Here is a 26712-nt window from a genome sequence, read left to right as displayed (position 1 = left end):
CTACTCAAACGTTCCCTTTTTTCTGCTTTGTACACATTTGGTGTCCAGTTAGAGAAAAGTAGGTGGTCATGCTCAAACTGTTTTCATGTGGACATTCACTATTTAACATATGTATTCACTGTATCAAAACTATTTTCTTAGGCTGCTCGTTAACTACTTTTTTTAATTCAGTGGAAAATAAGACACAGTTTGTATTTTAAGGACCAGCTTTATAATCATTTAATGAAAGATACCGTGTCAATAAAATCTGCAGACAAATTTGGTAACTATGCACAGCACAGTGTTTGCATTAAAATAGTGAATAAATGAAACAATGTTTAGGAAATGAGAACATACCTTTGCCTCGGGGTATTGCATGAACTCCCTGTAAAGTACCATAAGTTATTAACATTATTTAGCATTTTAATATTCAGTTAAACTGTTGGAACTATAAATATTCTTCATTTATTGGGAAAAAAATATTAACACGTCTGTGTAATTTGGGTAATGATGGCTATCTTTAAATCACTACATTTCATAGATTATTTTGAAGCTGTATGATTATTTTCCCCCTTCCGTGTTTTGGTAGATGGCATTAATTCTTTTAAACAGGGTTGATAATTTAAATAGCTTGAACAAGCATTGTGTGCATGTAGAAAACAGCATTTTACTGTGTCCTTATACTGTGCAAAGAAAGATTGAGAACTGCCAGCCTATGGGAAAGCCTATGAGAAAAATTACATTGAACTTGATAAAGAACAGCTATAGGGGGTCAGACCAATGGTCCATCTAGCTCAGTATCCTGTATTCCAGCAGTAGCCAATGTAAGGTACTTCAGCCAGTCATCAAGTGACCCATTCCCTCCTCCTCATTCCCAGGCTCTAGCAAAGAGATTAGGACCACTTCAGACTGTGATTTTGCATCCTTGGACATGCTAACTAATAGCTATTGATGGATCAAATCTCCAAGAACTGATCAAGCTCTTCTTTGAACTCTGCTATAGTCTTGGCCTTCACAACATCCTCTGGCCAGGAGAGCCACACTTTGCATATTGCTTGAAGAAATACTTTCTTTGATTTGTATTAAATCTGCTGCATATTGATGTCATGAGATCACCTCTAGAGACCTTTTTAAAAATTAGCATATTAGAGCTATCCTCAAGTCATTTGTTACAAAAGTGGTTGAAACGATAGGCTACAGACTAAAGTTAGTAGTCCTGCAATGTCACATTTGAATTCCTTCAGGACTCTTGGATGAATACCATCTGCTCCTGGTGCCTTATTATTGTTCAGTTTATCAGTTTGATCCAAAACTTCCTTGAATTACAGTTCAATTCAGGACAGTGCTCAGGGTTTGTCATCTAAAAGGAATGGTTTAGGACTCTCCCTCACATCTCAGCTGGGATGACCAATGCAGAGAATTAATTTAGTTTCTCCAATATGGCCTTGCTTTCCTTGAGTGCTCCCACTACTGATTTAGCAGGCTTCCTGCTTCTGATGTACTTAAATATTTTGCAATTACTTTTTGAGTCTTTGGCTAGCTGTTCTTCAAATTCTTTATTTTCCTATTTGTTTACAAGAAAATGAAAAACAGAAGGTATTTTTAAAAACAGTGTACGCAGAACTGCCTAACTAATTCTAAACTATTCTAAGGGGACTGCTTATTAAGAAAAGAGAAATTACTACCTGTTACATTTTAAATAGACAAACTGTTTCAGTAGATTCAAATATTATCTAAAAAAACCTGTTACACATACATTTTACTGTAAAGCTTTTAATATAACTCCAAACATAAAAATGTTGACCATTTTACATCAAAGTTTGTATGTCAGCTGAAAAACATGGTTACCTGTTGTAGAAGAAAGGTCAGTCATCAGATTATAGTCTACAGGGTCATTTGGCAGCTTGCACTGGCATTTGCGTGGTAGCTATTTGATTTAGAAAAAAAAAAAAACTTGTGACACACACTATTCTGGTTGCTAAATGATAAAAAGTCACATCAGTGCTAGCAGATGGCACGTGTATCCAGTGATCTATGAATATATACAGTTAATGAGTTACATTTGATATGCAGTTTTCATTTTCTCTTCTCTTTCTTGAAACCCCAGCACGCATTGCCTAAGGGCTGATTAGCAACCTAAAAATCCAGAACAACAAAATAGAAGAGCGGGAATGATAGGCATTATGTCAGAGCCATCTGCTAAATGCATAAAGCACATTCATCAAGAGGTTTGTTTCCCTATCAGGTTCCCCCATGTGCCTACAATATTCATGGTTTGTTTATCGCTTTATGGCTCTGCAAGAGTTAACTAAACTCAGGAGACTATCAGTGAGTAGATATGTTAGTGAAGATCAATAAAGCTACAGCCATTTTATCAAACTTCCCAGTTCCAGTCTCTTGAACGCTTGAACACCATCTCTGTGACAACACAAAACAATGACCAAATGACACGGCACAATAATTGCTTCAGCAATGATACTTTGATAAAATTATAACATAATGAAATTGGCCAATAGTGCTTCTTGTAAACTAATATGAAATATTGAATATGAACTTGTTTTTGTTAAGCCAGCATAGAGCAGTTTAAATACAAGTGTTTTTTTCTTGAGACAGAGAACAAACCTGACTATATTTTCCCTCTGTTTGGTAATCATAATACATATCATCTATACCTCGAGGCTACATCTACACAGGCAGCCTCTGTCAACAAAACTGGGCTTTTGCTGACAAAAGTCACTGAGCATCTACATGGTTAAAGCGCTCTGTTGAGAGTTTGTCAACAAACCTCAGCTATTCAGCCGGCATTGTTATACTGTGCCCTGAACAGCTATAAGCCTCTGTCAACAGTATTTTGTCAACAGAGTACCTGTGTGGACAGTTACGTCGATGGAGAGGGCTTCTGGTTCCCCAGGTAGCCCTGTTTGCAGAGCTTCCGGTCAGCTGCTCTGTCACCAGAGGGCAGGGCAGTCTGGCTGCTCTTTGAGAGTTGCTTGCTCTTTTGAGCTGCTTTTATATGTAGACATGATTTGTCAACGGAGGCACTGCTGAGGTTTCTCTGTCAACAGTGTCCTGTGTCGACAGAGGCTGCCCACGTAGAGACAGCCTTAAACGCTTAAGGACAGTAAAACCAGTCCCATTCTCAGTAAAGTCAGTGGAAATCTTGCCATTGACTTATATGGGAGCAAAAGTGAGCCCAGTGGTTATTTGGAACTTGAAGATGCCTGTGTTTGTTAACTGGAGATAATACAATTGTATAGGGCATGTATAAAGCCAAATTAAAAGTTATATTAAGCAATGAAGTTAGTGAGGATAAGCAAAATTTGTCCTTTAATTTGGCAAAAAATCTGCAACTCTTTCAATTATCTTAAAATGCAGGTGATTAACCACAGGCAACATCCATGGATCCTGCCCCATAGTCCCCATCCCAGCTGTCAGTTATAAGAACACTGCTTCCTTCATGAGTTATCTGGTCACAGTTTTTCAATGCATCATTGTGACTCAGGCATGCTTCTACTTCATTATGATCAGTATCATGATTCTGCCATTTTTCTTCTGATTCCTTGTTATCATGGATAGGTGCATCTTTGTCCCCATGTAGCTCAGATGTCTGGTCTGCAACACCATCAAGCTGTTCATTCAAGACTGGTTTGCAATTCCCAACATTTTCAATTGTTGACCATTGTACTTCTAAATTTCTTGTATTCTCTATAATTTCACACTCCTGTTTTTCTTCAGCTGTTTGTTTCTCCTTTGAACTTAGTATAGCCTTGACAGATTTCTTTGTGTGTTTGTTGTGCATCTCTTCTTTGGAGAACCTCCAGTGAAACTATTAAAAAAATTGAATGTTAAAGGTCACTTTAAACAAATAAAAACTCAAGTAGAAATTTACTTTCTGAAATAGTGGTAGTTAATTATTTAACTTCAAAGTTTCAACTGGTCAAAGAATCCAACCTCCCTCTCTCTCTCTCTCTCTGTGTGTAATATCTCCTGTATATGCGTAAATCAGACTTCTGAAAATTGTTCCCTATTTGGAGCTATTAGACACATGTTGATCCAAAGTTTCTGTTAGTTACTCTGTCTCTACTGCTTTGTATGCCTGCTAAGTTTCTTGATGAAGGATATTTCAGTGCTGAGGTAATAACCCACAACATCCTGGCAGACATTCCAAACTCTGCTGAAAGCAAGAAACTGGAAAGCTGAACTAATGCACACAAACAGGAAGAAATCCTGGCATATTATTGCAGTTTTTCAACAAGTTAGTAGCAGTAGTAACAAAGCCTGATTGATAACATAAAACAGACACATTCACCAAGCATGTGAAGACAGCAACTCAGCACGTTTAAGCTAAGTCTACACTAGAGAGTTTTGTCGACAAAACTTGCAGAGCATCTACATACAAAAATGCCTTTTGTCAACAAACCTCTGCACTTCCACAGACGGCGTTTTGTCACGCCATGATGAGGAATAACACCTTTATTGACAGATTTTGTTGACAAGAAAAGCAGTCTAGATGCTCGGGGTGGGTGCCTCTGTCGACAGACAAGGCTTTCAGTTCACCGGGCAGCCCTGTTTGCTGAGCTTCCAGTTGGCCATTCTGTCAAGAGAGCAGCTGGGCAGTCTGACTGCTCTCTGTCAACAAAGCAGATTGCTCTTTCGATCTGCTTTTGTATGTTTATCTTCCCGACTTTCATTCCTGAACCCACTTTAATTATAGCAATTGTGCTTGATGTTTAATTTCAGTTTTCTTTCTTAAAACGCACGTCGCAATACACAGCGGGAATGCCACAAAGCTTCCTTTTCAAATCAAGACTTTATTAGCAACATGATCAAACACAGATAGGCTGCGTCTACACGTGCACGCTACTTCGAAGTAGCGGCAGTAACTTCGAAATAGCGCCCGTCACGTCTACACGTGTTGGGCGCTATTTCGAAGTTGAAATCGACGTTAGGCGGCGAGACGTCGAAGTCGCTAACCCCATGAGGGGATGGGAATAGCGCCCTACTTCGACGTTCAACATCGAAGTAGGGACGTGTAGATGATCCGCGTCCCGCAACATCGAAATAGCGGGGTCCTCCATGGCGGCCATCAGCTGGGGGGTTGAGAGATACTCTCTCTCCAGCCCTTGCGGGGCTCTGTGGTCACCGTGGGCAGCAGCCCTTAGCCCAGGGCTTCTGGCTGCTGCTGCTGCAGCTGGGGGTCCGTGCTGCATATACAGGGTCTGCAACTAGTTGTTGGCTCTGTGTATCTTGCACTGTTTAATGAAAGTGTGTCTGGGAGGGGCCCTTTAAGGGAGCGACTTGCTGTTGAGTCCGCCCCGTGACCCTGTCTGCAGCTGTGCCTGGCTCCCTTATTTCGATGTGTGCTACTTTGCCGTGTAGACGTTCCCTCGCTGTGCCTATTTCGATGTTGGGCTGAGCAACGTCGAAGTTGAACATCGACGTTGCCAGCCCTGGAGGACGTGTAGACGTTATTCATCGAAATAGCCTATTTCGATGTCGCAACATCGAAATAAGCTATTTCGAAGTTGGGTGCACGTGTAGACGTAGCCATACAGTATCATATCCCACAATACTCTGCGCATATTAAAGGGGCATTTATCAATGTTTTGAGACCACATATTGTTTGCTATTTAGCTATGAGTTGTTCAGGGTTGGGCTTTTAGATATTCACCATTTACTGAAAATGACCAAGAGGGTGTTCTTTAAAAACTCAGCAATTGTAGCCTTGGGAACCACAAAGAAATCCTTAGAGCGCCCATGTGGCTCCGGAGTTGCAGGTTGCAGACCAGACCTAAGAGCACCAGCAATCTCTGATGGTTCAGCGAGATGAAAAGAAAAAAGGGAGGCGAGAATCCCTTCCTGGCCACTAATAAGTGTAAATGTGCTGATGATGTCTGAAACAGACTCTGAGGGCAAAGGATTTATCTGCCTCATTCCTGCCAAGCAAAGTCAGCCTAAACTTTCAAGTGATTAGTCACTTCAAGTTGTCTCATCAATTTGCCAGCACTTGGTTCTTCTCTTCATCATGCTATATGCCAAAAGCCAGGCCCTCACCTGCCAGATGTCAAAAACTTAGCAGCTGCTATTGGGGATGGCACAGATATAGGAAGTGGGATGGACCCATCATCTGAGGGCTCAGCAGCAGGGAGGGCAAAGTAGGAAGTCAGGGTAGAAGAGGAGGGAGTCCAGGAAGATGAGGCTAACGTGGGCGTGGACAGAGAAAGCTCCCAAAGTGCTCCGCGAGGATCGGGCTGGTGGGGGAGGGCTCTGGGAAGGTTGAGCTGGTGAGGGGCACTTTGTCCCCACATTTGCAGTTTATCTGGCACCCGTGCCTTCCATCCCGCTCAGCTGGAAGACTGGCAGGGTTTAGAGGGCAGGGTGGCTGAGCGGTTGCGGAGGTGGACGACACTGCTCCAGTGTCTCTCCCTGCAAGGGAGAGTGCTGGTGCTTAACCAGCTGGTCCTGTCCATGCTCTGGCACCATCTCAACACGCTGATCCCGCCCCCGGAGTTCCTGGCTGACCTCCAGAAGATAGTTCTGGGGCTTTTCTGGCCAGGACTGCATTGGGTCCCTGCAGGGGTTCTCCACCTCCCCCTGGAGGAGCGGGGGACCGGGCCTGACGTGCCTGCACACCCAGGTCCATGTCTTCCACCTCCAGGCCCTGCAGGGACTCCTCAACAACAATGGTGCAGATAGTCTGGTGTGGAGCTCACTGGTGCATGCTTTCCTCTGGTGCTCCTGAGGGCTCCGATACGACCGGCAGCTCCTTTATCTACCCTTGAGAGGTCATCCGCGAGACCTCTCAGAGCTGCCGGTCTTCTACCAGGACCTCCTCCACACGTGGCAGCTGCTTGCAGTCTCCAGGTCTTTAGGGGCCGCCGCGGGGGAAGACCTCGCAGAGCCCCTGCTACACAACCCCTATCTCCGTGTGCAGGCAGCGGAGTCCCCCACGGTGCGCCGGTGGTTGGTCCTCAGTGGAATCACCAGGGTCGGAGACCTCCTCGACTACGACCAGGGAGACTGGATGGAGGCCCCAGCACTCGCCTGGCGCATGGGGCTCTCCACCCTATGCTCTCCCCAGTGCGTACTGGAGGAGGTGAAGGCTGCCTTGCCATCCGCTGTCCATGCCAAAAAAAAAAAAAGGCCTTCCATCCAACATTAAATAGGGGAGGCTGTGGACTTGAGCTACTCATCTAGCTGTTCAGCTGGAATCTAGAAATCATTTCCCCAGAACTACAGGTCTGTACCAGCAACCACCAAGAGGACAGCTCATGTTCATGGATATTTTGCCTTCCTCAGCCATCTACTCCTGATGCAAGAGGCCCACCCAAAACCACACCTTAGAAAAAAACCCTTTTCCAAACCAGATGTTGAAAACCAAATAACTGAGCACAAAGTCTGCCATGTGTAATCCTGTTCTGCTTAAGGTAGTTGTATAAATCCCATGTGTCGTGCCCACCATTAATTGCAGGGGCAATTGCTTGCAAGCATGTGGAAGCATGGCTGAGCCCCTTATTTCCTAATGCTGAGGTAATGCTCTGTCAGCCCAAATTCTGCTGGAGCCAAAAAAAAAAAACAAAAAAAAAAAACCCCTAACATTAGCTGGATTTCACGAATATTCTTTTATGTTTTATTTGAGACTGTCTGTCTTTCGGCTAATTTATCTTGCATATAAATCCGTTACAGTGAACACCGTAATTTTTAACATGAGTGCTTAAATTTAGCCACCTGAAAAAAAGTACCCAGCTTTTCAAAGGTGCTGGGCATCCCCAATTTCCATTTGGAATTTCCTTTAACTAGAGGCTGCATAGCAGTCCCCAAATATTAGGAAGTTTATTCAGAACTATGGTCAGTCTTTGTAGGCTTTAATGTCCATGAAGCCTAATTTCTGCTGAAATGAACTTTGATCTTGTCTCAAGAAACAGCTGATAAACTTTATGAGAAATTAGATTACATCGGCTGCCTGTGCTGGGGCAATGAGAGAGTTATATCTGTCTCCTGATATTTTTACAGATCCTTGTGCCTTTCCCTTCTGTTCAGCTGGCTGAAGTGCACAGCACCTGACTCGTTCATAGGAATGATTTGGTTTCTACCATTGCAATTTCATTTTAATCTTGTTAGCTGAACATACAGTAGTGCCCCGCTTTATGTGAGAGTTGTATTCCCACGCTCCTCGCGTAACTGGAATTTCACGTAAGTCAGGGGGGCGGCTTCTCTTCCCCAGCAGAACACACGTTCTACAGCCTGGGAAGCAGCAGGAGCACCTGGAGCTCCTTTGGAAAGGTAAGTCCTGGGGTTGTGGGGAGGGCAGTTGGGGAGGGTTAAGCTTGGTTGGTGAGTTGGGGCTGTGTGAGGTGGAAAGTGGGGGTTAAGCCTGGGGTGGGTTAGGGCTGCAGGGAGGGTGCAGGGGATGGAGTTGAGATGGAGCCACATGTGGGGGAGGGGAGGTTGAACTGTGGCAGGGGGTGAGCTGGAGCTGGAGCCAGGCGCAGGGGTGGGGTGTGAGCTGGAGCCGTGCGCAGGTGGTGAGGGGACTGGGGGGGTTGAACTGGGGCCACGTGGGGCTGGGGGTTAAGCCAGGGCTGGGGTAGCAATGTTTTGAGTTGCACTTAACTTGCGTTAATTTGAGCTAAGCACAACTCGAACTTGCGCATTTCCAGGATTTACTGTATTTTCCCCCACCAAGTGTTTATCTTCAAAAAAAGTTTTAAACATATTGTAACCAAAAATTAAATCAAGCTGTCAGCTCTTAGTGCGTGTGCTTTGTGCTGTGTAGAATGCTTAGCTGCTGAATCAAATGTAAGGTGGTTTATGTCCAGCATTTACCAGCAGCTGACTAACAATGACTGCTTTTAATAAACTTATGTGCTTTTGCATAGTTTTACCCTCTCCCATGTTCTCCTTGAACCTTTGACTGAAAACCATCATATTTTATTAGTTGTATTTTTGTACTACATTATTTCAAACTTCCTGAGAATAAATAAACTCTTATCAATAGACATTTGTAAGATATGAATGAGCCTTTTAAATAGTATATATAAAAATAATCTTTTCAGTCACACTTGTTGGTTTGCAGCTGCCATACCGTCAACTCGTTAGTTACAGATATGTTTATTTGAATTTACACTAATAACTATTATAAATTCCCATCCTTTTCATTAAAAACACACAAAACAAGCAAAAGCACTACCCATGATAGCCACCCTGACCTCAGCCCAGCTCCTCCTAAATTGCCTGAGAAAGACAGGCTTTGCAGACCGCCTACAAGAGTGATAAATCTGGCCTCTGGCTGACTAAGTAGCAGAAGTGAATTCCAAAATAAAGGACACCCATGCCAGTGTTAATTTTCCTCAGTAGCTGTCTGGAGCTGGGAAGCAGATTTCACTTGAGAAATTCCACACATCAATGATTCTGAAACAATTTTTTTGGGAGGAGGTATTTCTGGTTCATAGGAAATAAAAACAAACTGCATTTGGAACTAAACCAAATTTTAAAACTGCAAAATTTCCCATGAACTGGAAACTGCGTTCCAGCCAGCTCTCCTACTAATGTCCAACTCTACTTAAGAAGTGGGCTCAACATGCTGCACTAGCTGAGCTTCTGAATGGTCCCAAGGTGTCTCTATCACTGCGTTGGTAACTAATGTTAGTGTAACTGGAGTAGCTAGCTCAGGAATGAAACTAAGGTGGCGTTAGTTTCTTCATCCTCTCGTGCCTTCACTAGATGGGCTGTGTTTCTTCTTCACACTTCACAAGTTTGGCTCCCTTGCATGCAGGTTGGGGAACGTGCAGCAATGTGAACAAGACCTTCGCCATTTTTTGCTAGGTACAAATCTGTGTACTTGCCTATCTTTTAAAGTCTGACACATTTGGCCAGGGTTTCTGCAAGCTGCTCATTTAATAAAGGGAAGTGAAACACCTCAGGAACTGGAAATACAATGAAGATGCACTGATACCTGTCAGCTGCTAAAGGCAGTTTGATTTGGTTCCTTTTTATAGGTGATATTCTTCCTCTTTCATATGTCAGTATTTATTTATATTACATAATAACCTAGAAGCTCCAGCTGAGATTAAGGCCCAACTGTACTAGATTCTGTCAAAATATGGCAAGAGACAGTCCTCTGCACCAACGTGTTTACAACCTAAACAGATAAGGAAGACATAGGGCAGGAGAAAAAAAGTATTGCTGTCCTCACCTTCAAATCATGAACAACAGTAGAAAGAGATTAAATGACTTGCCCAAGATCACATAGAAAGTCTGTGGCAGAGCTAGGAATTGAGCACACGTCTCCTAAATCCCAATCCAAATCCTATGTGTTTTTTTTTCTAACTAGACCACTTACTCTCTAGCTTCTCTCAATGGAAGGAAGAGTATACAACCACACCTTTCATGCCCTTTTGAGTATTTTGCTTTTTCTTTGTTCACATCATAGTTTTAAAGTGTTCTGATAATATTCAGCAAACCTATTACAAGTCATTAGAAATGTTGAAATTTCTGTGGAAAATCAGAATATTAGAGTATTTCCAAGATAATCATACACAGGAATTTAAGGTCGTTTACCTTAGATTCTTTCTTCTTTGCTTTCTGGGGTAGAGAGGGTCTTTGGAGAAAGACAATCTGCTTAGTGGCTAAATTCCCCTCCCTGTAAAACACAATTCTGAAAATGAGTCAATCTCATACACACAAAAATTCAAAACCTAAGACATACTTCATTAATTTGCATAAGCTTGGAAAAAGAGAACCACCAGAAATGGCCTAAAAATCTGTTTCAGGTGTGTATGGAAAGAATGGTGTTTGTTGGGAACCATCAGCCTAATTTAGGCCCATGTCTAATCTGATACACCGAGCTTATGGTTACATTACGGCGATCTGTCAACAGAACTGACCATCGGAAAAGATTTCCTGACAAAACTTCAGTCAACAGATTGCAGCCACGCACGAAAGCCAATCGTGTGTGTAGATGTACCATCAGTTTTTTGTTGACAAAATTGGGGTTTTGTTGGTAAAATTCGCTAGTGTAACCATAGCCCTAAAATCCCAGGTCAATCAAAGAGGATTTTTTCTACCAAATGTTTTAGAATTCAAGTGTCCACCCAGAAAAAAAAAAATTTTGAAAAAAATTAGTCCATGAGACATGAACTGTAACCTGTGTGCACTAAAATGTCAATTACACATTGCAGTGTGCTTTTCCTAGCCGAGCACTACAGCTATGACAGATCCTCCAGTAGTGACAGCACTGATTAATCCACAGCTTGGGTGCATAGTGAAGCATAAGGCAAAGCCAAATGTCTTCATCACTCAGGCTGTGTGTTAATCAGCACTAATGACCAGTCTGAAGTATCTGATGGAGGTAATCATCAACTGGTTCACAGAAAGGAGTAGAAAGAAGGGAGGACAAAGCAGAATATTGAAAAAGGGGTATAAAAATCCTTATTTGTGATTTTTCATCCACTGATTTATTGTAAAGTCTATGAAAAACATAGATCAGAATAACTCCTTCCACTAGTTTTCTCAGCGGCTTTGGTCTTTATAGATTGTAAGCTTTCAAAGACAAGAATTGCCTGCATCTGTGCTCATGTGCCACAGGGCACAATGCTGTCCTTTAATGAACAACAATTTGGCACACTGATATTTCTTTTTGTTCACAAATGATGAAGTCACCTATTTGAAAAGCAGTTACTTAATGTGCAGTAGTAATAATCAACTGCTGTCACGTGACTGTATTTTTGGAAAGTTTCCATCAAAAATGTTTTAAAACTATTTACATTGCTATTAATATAATTATGCCTCTGATACAAAACTAGATCCAAAAATGACCAAAACCCACCAACAAAGGAAATTCCAACTGAAAGCTACCACTTTATTATCAGTAATATTTTACCCACTTTTTGCTAGCAACTGCAGCAAATGATTATAACATCACATGCAGTTCTCATGAAAGACAGTATGTGCTTCTACTGCTAAATAACACCGCTCTCCAAAGGGCACCACAGTTTGTTTATTTTTTTAAATGGCAGTAAAAACATACACCTGTGACCCAGCACACAACACATACGTTTGGAAGCATCTGCGCCCCAGCCCTCCTCCTGCTCAGCAAGATTTGTGGCAAAGCTGAGGTAAGGACAGAATTGATCAGATTGGCCCAGTGGCAAGTTGCAATGTAGCTTTCCTGGACATCTTAGTGCACATATGCAGAGGACTATATGCTAAGTAGGAATACGGGAAACTGTTCGGACAAACTATCATGCGTATGTAGAGACTTCCTTAACCAAAATGCAGCGTCCACAGTACCTGTTTGTCTTTACAATTGGAGTAGCAAGCACACAAGTCAGCTGCCAACCATACACTGCGAGAGAGTTCAAAAGTGGAATATAATCTGTCTGCACTTCAACTCCCTGGGAAAGAAAAATCAGCTGTTAGGATTATCACTTGATGTGTGACAATTGGCTTGTTTAAAGGGGGTGTTTTCTGTTGTTGTTTCTTTCCAAAGTTAGATCAGTTTTGCAAGTTAAGCAAAGCAAGAAAGAAAATATTTGAAAATGCAAGACACGTAGGATCATTCTGCAGTTCTTGCTGAAGACTTAAATATATTTATTTAAACAGTGCAAATATGCAATTTCTTTTTGGGATCCAAATTATCCATGTGACAGCTGATAAACCAGATCAACAGGACTAATTCATTCTGTTTTATCAGTGCTCCCTTGGACAAGTGATCTCCTGCAATCTTAATAGGAAAAAAGAATTACATTCTTGCAAACAAAAAGGAAATCATGCGATGCAAAAGCACACCACGCTGTGTAGTCCACACTCTAATTTTGAATGTGCTGGTGTAATGGGCAACTCTGCTGACGATAAGCAAGTTAACTTCTGCTTTACACCAGTGGAGCTGAGAGCTAAATTTGACCCTCAGATTTCAAAGCATCTCATGGGGAGTTAAATGACATTATGGTGGTAATGAACCCATGTTATTTGCATGCAGCAGCAGAAAGAAAATATGAGAGCGATTTGTTTTATTCCTTTTGTCACCATAGGCAAATAAACATTGGCCATTTGTTATTCTGAATCAGGAAATATGTGGGCGACACCAAAACGCTACCTTTCACTGTAAAAGTCTAGTTTCAGTCACAGATGCTGCACAATAGATACTTGCTAATTTCCTTCTGCTAATCTGTAAACACAATAATTCTCTGAAAAGAAACAGTAGTCTCAGTAAAGACTGCTACAGGGAGATGTCCAATTACCAAAACTTCACTAATTGTACATGCTGATCTATTGCACATTTACTCTTCAGTGTCACCAGTCTTACTGAAGTATTATCATAAATTGCGAATACACTTTTCATTACAAATAATATTGCACTGCACCACAGTACAAGTTAGGCTTGCCAAAATAAAGGCAGAAGTACATACTGTGATGCTCTTTGTGTGTGCGCACACATTTTCTTGTAAAGTCTCAAAACAGGGCAAAGCATAATGGTTTCCCCAGTCATCAATGTCAAACAGTAACATTCCACTTTGCTATACTAGTTCAATTCAAAATCTATATATTCTGTAATAACAATCATTTAAACAGACCTAATTCATATCCAGCTGTAGTATTTTAAACAGAGGGTCTGATTTTTACCTGGCCTTCCTTCTTTGCGCATGGGATTTAGGTCACTTAATATCCATCTAGCTGAAAGGCAGGAGTGTTTGGGTAATTAATCACTTACCTGCCCTAAACAGTGTGTGCATCTAACAAAAGGAACAGATTTGTGCCCATTTAAAGGGAAGTAAATTCTGTCTTCAAATACACACGTCAGCCCATCTTGGCTTAACCATTCTTTGTGTTTCTTCAGAAACACTGTCAGATGCCCACAATAATACACCCAGTTACAGAAGTGAAAAATATTTGCAAAGGCAGCAGTATCACCTTATATAAGACACCATGAAAGTACAGGAAAGGAAGAAGGCCTTTAAGAGAAAAGATAAATTCTCACTTGGCTTCTGACTCATTTTCTTTTATGTTTGTCAGAGCTTCTTCAAGGCTACCATGACTACAGACATGTCACGTTCATGGAGCCTCAGAGTCACACAAATCACAGACTCCAACCACCCCGCCATCTTTATCCTCCCACCCTCCACTCACTACACCAAGTGCCAAACTGACCTGTTCCTCTTTCCAGTTTTTAAAATGGCCCATTCCCTGAGGAAAATGTATTAAAAAGATACAGATAAATATTCAAATACTTTTGAAAGCAAATGCCTCAGGAAAATACTAGGTGTTCTGGAATGAATTTATTATAAAATCTGAGATTTGTCAGAGAGCTCAACAACTCCTTTTCACCCGAGTTATCCAAAAAAGGCAATGGTAATATCAAGGACATACATAAAGAATGAAACCAGAGCTGTGGCTGCGGTAGGCATGCCATTGGGCAGCTGGAGGAACACGCAAAAGGAGATGACCGGGAAAAAAAAAATCCTCTATTACACAGTACCGTAAGCAGGAAAACTTTTAGCACTTAACAACAAAGGACATCTAAAAAGTGGCTCAGGATGTACGGGGTTGTCAGAGCCTTGTTTGTGCTCTGAGCAATGTCTGATGGTACAGGAAGGATTCAGATTTCAGATTCAGCACCCGAGGGCTAAGATTACCAAAGCGAGCCTTCCTGTTTCATTAAGACCTGTGACAAACATGTCAAAATCTGAGAGTAGTTATGGCAACCAGGAAGAGCACCACGACAACACAAATCACATTTGGCTGCTGCAAGAGCCGAACCATTTTAGAGATGTGTTGCCTCCCGCCACAGACAGTTTTGTGAGCAGGTTCATGCAGCTGCAAGATAATGAAACCCCTGTGGGATTTTGACCTGTCTGACTTATGCATCACCTGTAACAAATGATGTTGTATTTCTCAACATACGCTTAGAGAGAGAAAAGAGCAGGTTAGTGTTCAATACAAAATAAAAAGAAAAAAGAAAAGAAAAAAAAGATTGATCAGAAGGTTGAAGTGTATAAGAAAACTGAAAGGGAAGGATTAAGAAAAAAAGGTGGACAGAAATTGTTCTAAAGGTAGTTTCTGTTTTCCATGTTGATCTCATGGTGCCGTCTCCCAGGCACTCCAGTCAGCTTGGTTTCTAGCACCCCTCAGAAAGCAAAGGTAGGTACCAGGCCCTACAATCATTTCTATGGCCTTCCTTAACAGCTCTGCTGGAAGTCACCCAAAGCCTCAGTGCAATCAGGCAGAGTACCTTTCGCCAGGCTTCCAGGCAGGCACACACCTCCTGCCCCATCCCGACTAGCTCTGCTCAGTACTGATAGGTAGGGGAGAGAAAGGCAGCCATTTTTTTACTTTAAGTAACTGGGTCCCTACCCCTGCCATGAAGCTCAGACTCCTCACTGGCAAACATAAGCACTAGTAGAGGAACAGTGTGAATATAGAAGGGCAAGAAGAGCCATGATGTGTAACTGTATCACAGCTGGAACTTGTGTTCCAACAGGAGCCAAAGCTGATTAAGATACACCTGAATACATATCTTGATAATAAGACTGAGTGCTGGTGGAACCAGTGTCACCTTTGTTCTTTCCAAAACAGAAAGGATCTAAATATACAGTAAAATTTAGCCAGACACCAAAAAGCACCCCTTAATCTTATATTTAAATAGAAATTATATTCTTATATTAAATGTACCTATACTAATTTCAAACACAGAAGAGCATGAGATTATTGTAATCGGGGTCTTTTTGAAGCTCAGGATTAGTTAGCTAGAAGCAGCAGAAATTACATGACAGACCTCTAATGAAAAAAAAAGGTGCATAAATAATACCCTGAATCAAACTGGGAGACATTTCATTCTGTGAAAGGGAGCAAAACTGTAATTAAGTCACTTCCCACTCTCCTGTGGTTGATAAGTAATCTCTGATCACACCTTGAGTGTCAAAAAACCAGAACACATTGAGTGTTTTTCCTCTGATTTGCAGCACATACTAAGAATTCATTTTTATTTATAGTTTTGCTGTTTGCTTTCCACATTTCTTTCCCCCACCCCCCACAACAATCTCAGTTCATTAAAAAACTAGAAAGGTCTGAAACCTGATTTTAAAAAAAGTAAAGGCAATATCTAGGGCAAACCATGCAACACACGGTATTAACAGTATTAATTTCTTCTACAGCTGCGATTTTAGACATGAAGCAACATAAAAAAACCAACACTACTGCTAATTTCTTCTTATCCAACTGAAAATTATTTATTTTTCTAGAGTTAAGTAAATGTGGTTTAGTTACAAGTGAGCCAACTTTGGTCACTGCCTAATGTACAGTTTCTTGTAATGTGCAGACAAAACAGACCAAGATTAAGGAATAAAAGATCGACCAGCCCATTAAACAACCTTTAATAAAGCACTTAAAGCAAATCTGGAGGATTTATGCACTGAAAAGACTGATAGGTTTTGGAAGTGGAGGAGGAACCCTGGCAATCGGGATGGGAAGCAGAAATGCTGATAATTTGGAACTGTCTCCCGCTTTGTGTGGGGAAATGAGTTGTCTATTAATTTTATTTATCTGTACTACTGTAGCACCTAGAAGCCTCATAACCATATAAGGAATGCATACCCCTCTGTCAGAATGGAACAACCTGCCCACCCTGCAGTCACACTGTAATTCTCTATAGCTCCATAGGAAAGGGAAGTGGAGAGAACAGGACTGGCACCTCAGAAAAAGAGAGAGGAATAAAAGTGTGTCTGGTTCACTGAGAATAGGCTGCTGAAAGTCTGCTGGGAACATTTTCTGTCTTCTGAGCATTATGATGTGAAGAATCCCTGCTCTGGAATGTTAATGATATTTCCATTCCATTTTTGTACTCTTTCCATAAAGTCATTTGTTTTAATCATATGGTATTATAGATCTATTTGTTAAAAAGATATTTACTCTATTACCAAAAGTAGGTGACCATATTTCCCTGTATCAAATATGAGATACCCGGTAAAAAAACATACTCAAGTGACTTCAACGGCAATCAGCTACATAAAGGTTCAAATTAACATCATGATGGCCATGTCTACACGAGAGACTTTCCTGGAAAAACTGGGCTTTTGTCAGGAAAACGCATAGAGCGTCTAAATGCAAAATGCGCTCTGTTGGCAGCATTATACGTCTCCCCACTCAGTATACCACATCTCTCGAGTGTTCTGTCTACACAACAGCCGTATAGATGCTCCATGGCCCTTTTGTTGACAGACAGGGCTTTTGGGTCACTAGGCAGCCCTGTTTGCAGAGATTCTGGTCAGCCGTTCTGTCAAGAGAGGGCCAGGCAGTCTGGCTGTTCTCTGTCGACAGAGCACGTTGTTCTTTCGATCCGCTTTTATGCATAGACAAGATCTGTTGACAGACGTCCTGCTGGGAAATCTCTTCCAACAGTGACTTCTGTCGACAGACGCTTCCTGTGTAGACATGGGCATTGACTGAGCTCCTGTTCAACAGAAATACTGTGCAGATGGATTCTTTTTATTTACCTTATCTTTAAGGCTTTAAGGTTCACACACGCAGGGTTGGATTAAGAAGTGGTTTCAGGGGCTGCAGCCCAAGGTCCCTGGCTCAGGGTGGGAGGCACAAAAAAATCACCAGGCCACAAAAAGTGCAGATCTTTTTGTAGGGCACATTTAGCCTGGGGCTGCAGTTACAAAAGACCCTATGTTCCGGCCCTGCCTGGGAAAAGAGCCTGCTGCGTGCCCTTTATGTACTCCCCCTTCAGCTGTCCTCCCAACATGTGCTTAGAGAGAGGATAAATGCTCTGCTGTCACCTACCCACCATCACACACAGCTCGGCTGCAGCTGCGACTGCTGGGAGCAATATCTGTTTGCATCCATTGCCTGCAGGCTCCACCTCTGCAGTTCCCATTGGCCAGGAATCCCATTGGCCAGGAACTACCTGCCTCCTCCCCTCCCCAGGGCCTGCCTTATCAAAGAGGAACTGCTACATATTAAGCACAGAGCATAACCCAGCCGCCTCTGGCTACAGTGCAGGCAGGCAAAAGGTTAGCTCTCAGAATAAACTGCACATCTGGGCCCAGGGAACTGACTGCAAAGCCCTCAGCAAACACAGCCAGAGAGGTGGGGTAGTAGAGGAGGGTGCCTAGGCAATGGAGCAGCCCCGTGCTCCCGGAGGGCAGGACCGAGGGTAGGGGAAAAGCATGTGTAAAGAGGGTGCTAAGCTCCTGCCCTGAGGGGATGCTCTAGAGCCTGCAGGTTTGGGACATGAACAGGCTGGAAATCACTCCCCCCACCCACCCACTCCATTTCCAGAGCTTTGCTGCGGGGCAGTGAGGCTTCCCCATGCCAGCGCTTTGTGGGGCTTTGGCATATGCAGGGCTTGGCCCCTCCTGGCAGCACTGCAGGTCAGAGGGCCTTGGGCTTTCCAAGAGTGCAGGCCAAGCCAGAGGCAGTGCAGGGAAAGAAGTAGTCTGCCAGCCAGGCTGTTGGTGAGCTGAGTGCTCCAACCAGCGGCTAGTTCCCCGCACAGCACTGGGAGCTGAATGCCTGCCCAGAGATCTGGAGGAGCAGCACAGATGGGCAAAGCAGGAAGAGGACAGCAAATGGGGGAGAACATGAAAGACAAGTGTGTGGACAGCAGAGGGGAGGCAGAAATGGCTGGCGCCTGCCCATGCTCACCAGCCACTGCAGCTCAGTACCAGCCAGAAACAGGACATGGGATGGGGGCTGGTGGCCAAGAGCTGGCACACAGCAGGGTTACACCAATGGGCCAGCAGCAGGACTGGCCAGCCCCCCTCCCTGCACTGCATCTTGCCACACCACTAGCCTAACACACCTGTCCCCATCATCAGCCACTGGACCCCTCAACTTACCACTAGTAGGCAGGTGGCCAGTGAACAGGTACGCAGCCAGCAGCAGGATGGGGGAAGTACTGATGGGGGGGAAGAGAGATAGAAAATATGGGACAATTTGCACTTTTTAAAGAAAAAAATCAAAGCACCTGCAGGAGGGCTTAAATATGGGACTATCCTCTTAAAAACTGGAGCTCTGGTCACTCTGAGCAAAAGTTGGGTGTTTGCGTATGGTACAGCACTAAAAGCCGAGCTATCCTTCACTCCTCTTGGGATCTTCCTACATCTCAATACACAGCACAACAGAATGTTGCCAGTGTGCACTGACTGAGAAGTCCACTGTGTCTTGCCAACTTTGTAAATCAGACAGAGATGCTGCAAACTCATCAGCTTGGGCACCCCTCTGGAACTCTAAGGAACGGAGTAACCTCCAACTGGTGTGAGTGACATCTATCCACACAGCTGAATTTGCAGGATTCAGACATCAGTGAGTAAATTCAACAGAAGCACCGGGAGGCCGTTGCACGTTATTCTGGACAGGTGCAGTCCAGTTTTACATGAGAGTTCATGGAACAAAAATAAATGAACTGTGTATATTTTGAGAAAATAACAAAGCCTTAGTATAATCACCACAATACATTGCTAGGACAATTTCACTGAGAGTGGGGTGAGATTACCAGCTGTTTTGTAAAAATGACTGGATTTGCAGATTAGGTAACTGAAGATAAGAAAATTTCTTCCGTCTTAGGTACATCTTTATCCCTCAGCTCCACTGTGTATGGGCGAGATTGCACACTCCTAAATGCACCCAAACGTCACAGGTCCAAAACTGCACTGCTGAACCATCCGAGCACCTATCTGCATGTCAAGGGTAAATCCACACTCCTAGTGGGTTTTGTAGATGCAGATTTTAACCCTGATACAAGTACACATATTAGGATTGTTCAAGTGCTCATGTTTGGTGTTTGCCTCTGCAAAGAGGAGGCATGTTTATGCAGGGATACAATTTGCACAGAGGAGAACGCACAGAGCTATAAATATGGCTCCATGTGACACCACTACAGTTCACTTGGCTTAGTAAGTATTTTAAATTAATAATTCAGTGGCAATTTTCAAAGCCAGGACTGGGGGAAACTTTCACATTTGTGGCCATAGGACATGAGAATTGTTATCAAACAATTTTCTATCAGCATATTAAAAAAAACCAATTTGTTTAGATTACAGAATGCATCTGGCATATTTCAGGAGCGACATTCTTGTAACACCCGTTTAACTGAGCTCTACAAGACATACACAACGTCACTTTCACACAGGTTCTACTATCTGTCTACCTACAATTTTTGGGGAAAAAAAAAAGCTCACTTATTGTTTGAGACCTGGTATCACTGCCAATAGCCAGGCACGCTTCATAGTACATCCTTTTCAGTGTTGTCCGCTTAGCTTCCCACTGAAAGCCACACAGGGTGAAATTCATCCCCCTGCCTGGACAAAGCCCAAGTAATCAGCTTTTGTGATGCCAACTTCATGAGTATGAAATTTACCGCCCCGTAGCCCCCCGCTGTATTTAGGCATTTCACAGAGCTAACGAGTAGACCTTCACTGCACTACCTCAATTTCAATCAATAGAAGAGCTGCTGTTGCCCTGCTCGACACAGGGTTTGGGCCACTGGTTATGTTCAGTCATGGACTCTCTGGCTTGCCTCCAAAGATCCCTCTAACATACCAGCCTATTCAGAGTTAGTCTGGAGAAGATGGGGTGTACACAGCATCGAATGGACCCATGCAGCTACTTCACCCACATTTCCCCTGCACGGCTTACAGGTGCATGGAAATGAATTTAGTCCTTTTTGGTTCTGTACAAAATATAAGGAAGCGCTAAAAGAGCTTTTTGCCTGGTCATTTCCAGACTGGAAATTCAGGTCTGTATCTGCCCTTCCCTGTTTTACCTTGAAGACTCTTTGGAAGAGTGGACAACTAACAGGTTTAAGACAAAAAGCAGTCAAGTAGCACTTTAAAGACTAGCAAAATAATTTATTAGGTGAGCTTTCGTGGGACAGACCCTGTCCCACGAAAGCTCACCTAATAAATTATTTTGCTAGTCTTTAAAGTGCTACTTGACTGCTTTTTGTTTTGATAGTATATGGACTAGCATGGCTCCCTCTAGGTTTAAGACAAGATCACAGACACCAAAGCAAAACATAAGCGAGAGAGAAAGTTATCATTATTAAGATGCTGCATTTTGTTTGCTCTTAGCAACACCTATCTAACTCAAACCCCCTATAAATAAAAGAAATGCTGTCTTTTTCACAGAATCACAGGGCTGGAAGGGACCTCAGGAGGTCATCTAGTCCAGCCCCCTGCTTCAAGCAGGATCAACCCCCACTAAGTCATCCCAGCCAGGACCTTGTCCATCCAGGACTTAAAAACCTCAAGGGATGGAGAATCCACCATCTCTCTAGGCAACGCATTCCAATGCTTCACCACCCTCCTGGTGAAGTAGTTTTTCCTAATATCTAACCTACACCTCTTCGTGTTCAACTTCAGACCATTACTCCTTGTTCTGCCATCTGACACCACTGAGAACAGTTTCTCACCCTCCTTTTTAGAGCTCCCCTTCAGGAAGTTGAAGGCTGCTATTAAATCACCTCTAAGTCTTCTCTTCTGTAAACTAAACAAGCCCAAATCCCTCAGCCTATCCTCATAGGTCTTGTGCTCCAGACCCTTAATTATTTTTGTTGCCCGTCGCTGAACCTGCTCCAGCAAATCCACATCTTTTTATGCTGGGGGGGGGGCCCAAAACTGGACACAATATTCCACATGTGGCCTCACCAGTGCCAAATAAAGAGAAATAACTACTTCTCTAGATCTGCTCGAAATGCTCCTCCTAATACACCCTAGTATGCCACCAGCCTTCTTGGCTACAAGGGCACACTATTTACTCATGTCCAGCCTTTCATCCACCATAAACCCGAGGTCCCTTTCCATCGTACTGCTGCTGAGCCAGTCGGTCCCCAGCCTATAACAATGTTAGGGATTCTTCCACCCCAGGTGCAGGACTCTACACTTCTCCTTGTTGAACCGCATCAGATTTCTTTTGGCCCAGTCGTCCAATTTATCCAGGTCCCCCTGGATTCTCTCTCTACCCTCCAGTGAATCTACCTCTCCCCCTAGTTTTGTGTCATCCGCAAACTTGCTGAGGGTGTCATCCAGTCCCTCATCCAGGTCATTAATAAAGATGTTGAATAACACCAGCCTCAGAACCGAGTCTTGTGGCACTCCGCTTGAAACAGACCTCCATCCAGATATTGAGCCACTGACCACTACCCGTTGGGCCCGACCATCAAGCCAGCTTTCTATCCATCTTATAGTCCAAGGATCTAATCCATATTTCCTTAACTTATGGACAAGAATGTTGTGGGAGACTGTATCAAAAGCCTTGCTGAAGTCAAGGTATATCACATCCACTGACTTCCTCATGTCCACAGAGCTTGTTACCTTGTCATAGCAGCTGATCAGATTGGTGAGGCAGGACTTGCCCCTGGTGAATCCATGTTGGCTACTTTTGATCACTTTCCCCTCTTCCAAGTGCTCCAAAATGGATTCCTTGAGGATTCCCTCCATTATTTTCCCAGGGATTGAGGTAAGGCTGACTGGTTCTGGATTGTCCTTCTTTCCTTTTTTAAAGATGGGCACTACATTTGCCTTCTTCTAGTCATGTGATATCTCCCCGATCTCCAAGAGTCTTCAAGGATAATAGCCAAAGGCTCGGCAATGACCTCTGCCAATTCCCTCAGTACCCTGGGGTGCATTAAATCCAGACCCATGGACTTGTGCGCATCTAGTTTTTCTAGATAGCTCAGACCTTTTTCCTTCCCCACAGATGGCTGCCCTCCACCTTCCCATACTGCATCATCTCGGACCATCATGGGGAAGTTGACTTTGTCCGTGAAGACTGAGTTCTTTAATATTTAATATTTCTGTCCCTTAAGTCAAGGGCTAAAAAAGGGCTGAATCTACATTTCTAGGTTTTCTAACTAAAACCTAGCCAAAGCAAGGGAAGGTCAGACTTGACATTTCTGTTATATATTTTAAGATAATAAACAAACATTACCAAAAAATCGTTGAAAACAACCCCTCTTTCCTGAGTCTTTTAACTGTACATACATAACAAAGGCACAAAAAAAGGATAAATGGACAATATTTTTCCCACTCAGCCCTCTCACAGGACTGAGTTTAATACTCATCACCTTCAGCACTCCTGCTATTCTAGTGCTGGGTCTCTCTTGTGACCATAGATTGACAAATTTAGCAACATGAGGAGACCAAGCCCACCAAACTCACTGGAATCTGACATATATCAGATTTAAAGCCAAATTAAGTCCACATGTCCAGAAAATTTCCAGAAACAGCACTCGATTAAGGAAACTTGTCAGCTCGGCTTAGCTGCAAGAAATAACTCTGTTTAGTCTACTGCAGTAGATACAACATTATGAACATTTACCACACTTACCACGGATACTGTATCACGTTACTTCCATTCTACCAGGCACTGCAACATCATAATATGTCAGGGAGCTCATAGTTTTATAATCTGAGTCAATATGCTACACATATAGAAGAAAAAATATTGAAGCGAGAGTTGAAGATGCACAGCTAGTCAAGAAAAATATTTTCAGAATGTTACCCACCAGTGGGAAACAATGCAAATATTTGAAATATTTGTTTATAACACTTCATTTAAGTGCTGGTCAATTTGTTAATTTCTGTTTCTTGGGTACAGGAAAGAAAAGGTGACAGATTTATCAAAGCTGCCTACCCACATTTGCCTGCACAAGCAGAATTAAAACCATCAAAGAAGTTTTAATGCTAGAGCTCACAGACTGTAGTGGAAATGTCACCTGACATTTTTAGGGTTAAAGTAACATGGTTGCAGGTAAGCATGTAGTCATTAAGAATACTTTGGTCATTTGCAAAGATACCACAGCTCCCTTCTGTCTGAGTGGAAACAGTTAAGTAACTCAGAACTACTACATCCTGTCAGTTGCTTGGCGGACCGCATACTGTGACAGCTGCAACTTTACATCCTCTTGCAAACTGACATTTTACACACATACCAAGTGCATCAGAGTGTTCTGCTTGTTCTTGCTATTAGACTTGGAAGCATTACTATTGTTTAACAGCAATTAAACAGGCAACATTTTCTCTGTTAAGAGGCATGCCAATTCCCTCTCAATTTGCCTTTATGATTATTAGAAAAGTTTACCTTTTATTTAGTCTCAATAGATTGACTTGTCTTTGTAAAGTGCTTTGAGATCTGCTGACCCAAAGCAGTGTATAAAAGTAGGATATCATTTTCTTTAATTTATTTATGACTTTACTATTGATTGCACTGAAAGATATATGGCATCTTATGTTCCATAGTTGTGGCTGGATTTTTTTAAATTGGAGCACAGTTTAAAAAAAATCTCCAACATATTTGAGAAACCAGTTCTTATCCACAGAAGGAACACAAACAAGGGAGAAAAGTTGGGTAAGCTCTCCAGAAACTACTCTGAAATTTACATTTAATTCTGATTCCATCCCAAAGTTCTGAGTCTTCAGGATATGTCAGTCTGATATAAACCCAAAATGGGAGTCGGTTTGCCCATGAATTTCTGGCTGTCTGTGATGGCAAGACAGACATGTTCTAACAGGATGATTTTTTTTTTAAATAAAAGATCAGCATAGCATATAATGTTTCAATCACAACTTCGCTGCGGGGTGAGAAAATGTGGATTAACCAGGCACTTTTCCCCACTGGAAAACTCTGCTGATGATCTTTTGGCATATTTGTAGGAGATGCAGAGCACTTGGTAGGGTTCCAGATAATTCCATTGCTTCTCAGTGAGTTCTGTCATCCTTGAACCTAAGTCCCTCTCTCTTGAGCTGTGGTCTAATCACCGTCTCTGCCACTTGATTTCCCTGCATTTGTCTGTGAACAAAGGTGAATTCTAAGAACGTCTGGCTGGGAAGCAGTCTGGTCTACTGGACAGAATGCTGGCCTAGAAGTCAGGCAGCCAATATTCCAAGTACAGACAGGAAATTTTCTTCAATTTTTTTGGTCAGAAAATGCCCATTCATTGAAACATGATAAAGCTTTCTCAGGGCAGGATGGATTTTCTGGCCAAAATCACAAATAAAGACCCATTCTAGAATAATTAATAACCTGGTAGTCAAGGCACTCATCTAAGGTGGAGAGGCAGGTACAACTCCATGCTTTGTATTTTAGCAGATTTGAAACGGGATCCTTCCATATGTCAGGGGAAGGCCCTAACACAGGGACTTGAACATGAATACCCTATGTCCTGGGTGAGTGCCATAATCACCAGTAGGTGCAGATGCAGCTCTCATTCTCATAAAAGTTTCTTCTAATGTAGGAAGTAACCAAAAGGTCAAAGCCTCAAAATTTCTCCAAAACTGAATTTCCAGGCCCGATACCATCTCTTCCACTGACTTGTTCACTTTCTCTCCTTCTGTTTTTGCTCCAGCTTCCACTGTCTATCTCAGAGGTCAGCAACTTTTCTGAGGTAGAGTGCCAAAATTTGACCTTTTGACCTCTATGTATCGTCTGAGTGCTGGTTATACTTTTCAAAGTCACTAGTAGTCCTACTTACAACAGCTTCATTAATAGATAAATTAAGATGCAACACTTTACGGTTTAGGTAGTGGTTGGTAGCATGTCTGGTCTTTTGTTAATCCACAAGTGTCACGGCTTTGAGCAAGCTTCCGTCTGCATGGGGAGGAGGGGCAGGGCTGAGTTCCCACCTCACGTGCCAAAGAAAATCAGCTTCCGTGCCATTCTTGCTGATCCCTGATCTAACTTGTCTATTTAAATTATAAACTCTTCTGAGGAGGGACTGTCTCTTAATATAGTTGAGCCTAGCATAGTACAGCCCCATCTTAGTTATCAAGTATCAGAGGGTTAGCCATGTTAGTCTGTATCTGCAAAAACAATGAGAAGTCCTGTGGCACCTTGCAGACTAACCGATTTATCAGAGCATAAGCTTCCACGGGCAAAGACCCACTTGCATCTGATGAAGTGGGTCTTCGCCCACAAAACTTATGCTCCAATAAATGTGTTAGCCTATAAGGTGCCGCAGGAATTCTCATTGTTATCTCAGTTGTGGATTCTAGGCAAAAGAGTAAGACGTATTGGAACACTAATGCTGGGCTAAGTCTCTTGAGGGAAAGGATGTCAAAGATAACCACTCTACATAGCATCGCTTCCCAGCAAACCTCTGGTATTTGACACATTCTCAAGCTTTTTGAATTGCTTTGGATGCAAGAGCTACTCAGGATCAACACAAATATGAAGACTAAGATAACCTGGTAGATTCCAGGCCATCCTGATCTCAGCTTACATCAGGTGATGAGCTATCCAGGGCCCCTCAATTAGCATACCTAGAGCCTCTCAAATTAAATCCATATCCTACCCCATTAATGACCCATCTTGCAACCAAGTCAATGGAATTGGAGCAGGAATTAATTTGGCCCAACAGGTTTACCCTGTCTAATGTGCATGTTACCTGCTGTATGAGTACTGATGAGTTTAATACTTAGTGTTCTACAGTTATGCCTAAATATCCTTCTATAACCAGAACAATGTTGCATGCAAAGAGCCTATCTTGTTCTGCATTTTGATGAAGCACTTGCTCAAGACGATTAGTTAGCTATAAAAAGGCCAAAACAAGAAATAAATTACCTGAAAACTTTTTTGTGCTCAAGAGGCTTGGAGAAATTGTCCAATTAACACTGGCTCCAAAGTCCACCCCAAAGCTGATCTATGAAAAACCACTATGGCCAACAGACAAAATTACAAAGGCAGGATGTGATGGGTGAAACAACAGCATGCCCTGGATATGGATATGCATTGCTC

At 42.7% G+C, this 26712-nt stretch overlaps 1 protein-coding gene across 3 annotated transcripts in view; it reads right to left on the bottom strand.

Moving 5' to 3' along the window:
* Positions 1-206: 206 nt before the first annotated feature.
* The window catches only part of RFTN1 (raftlin, lipid raft linker 1), a 152910-nt gene continuing 126404 nt past the window's right edge, over positions 207-26712 (bottom strand). For all 3 annotated transcript variants that reach the window (XM_074984503.1, XM_074984502.1, XM_074984501.1), the window contains exons 8-10: positions 12271-12374; positions 10540-10621; positions 207-3805 (exon numbers count right to left, since the gene is read on the bottom strand). In XM_074984503.1, the coding sequence (XP_074840604.1) occupies positions 3359-3805; positions 10540-10621; positions 12271-12374 (633 nt within the window). In that variant the 3' untranslated portion in view covers positions 207-3358. The remainder of the gene's footprint in view (positions 3806-10539; positions 10622-12270; positions 12375-26712) is intronic.

The sequence above is a fragment of the Carettochelys insculpta genome, chromosome 2 (assembly GCF_033958435.1).
Source record: "Carettochelys insculpta isolate YL-2023 chromosome 2, ASM3395843v1, whole genome shotgun sequence".
NCBI classification, from domain to species: Eukaryota; Metazoa; Chordata; order Testudines; family Carettochelyidae; genus Carettochelys; species Carettochelys insculpta.
Note: the sequence above shows the minus strand (reverse complement) of the source record. Positions and strands in the feature narration are given on the sequence as shown.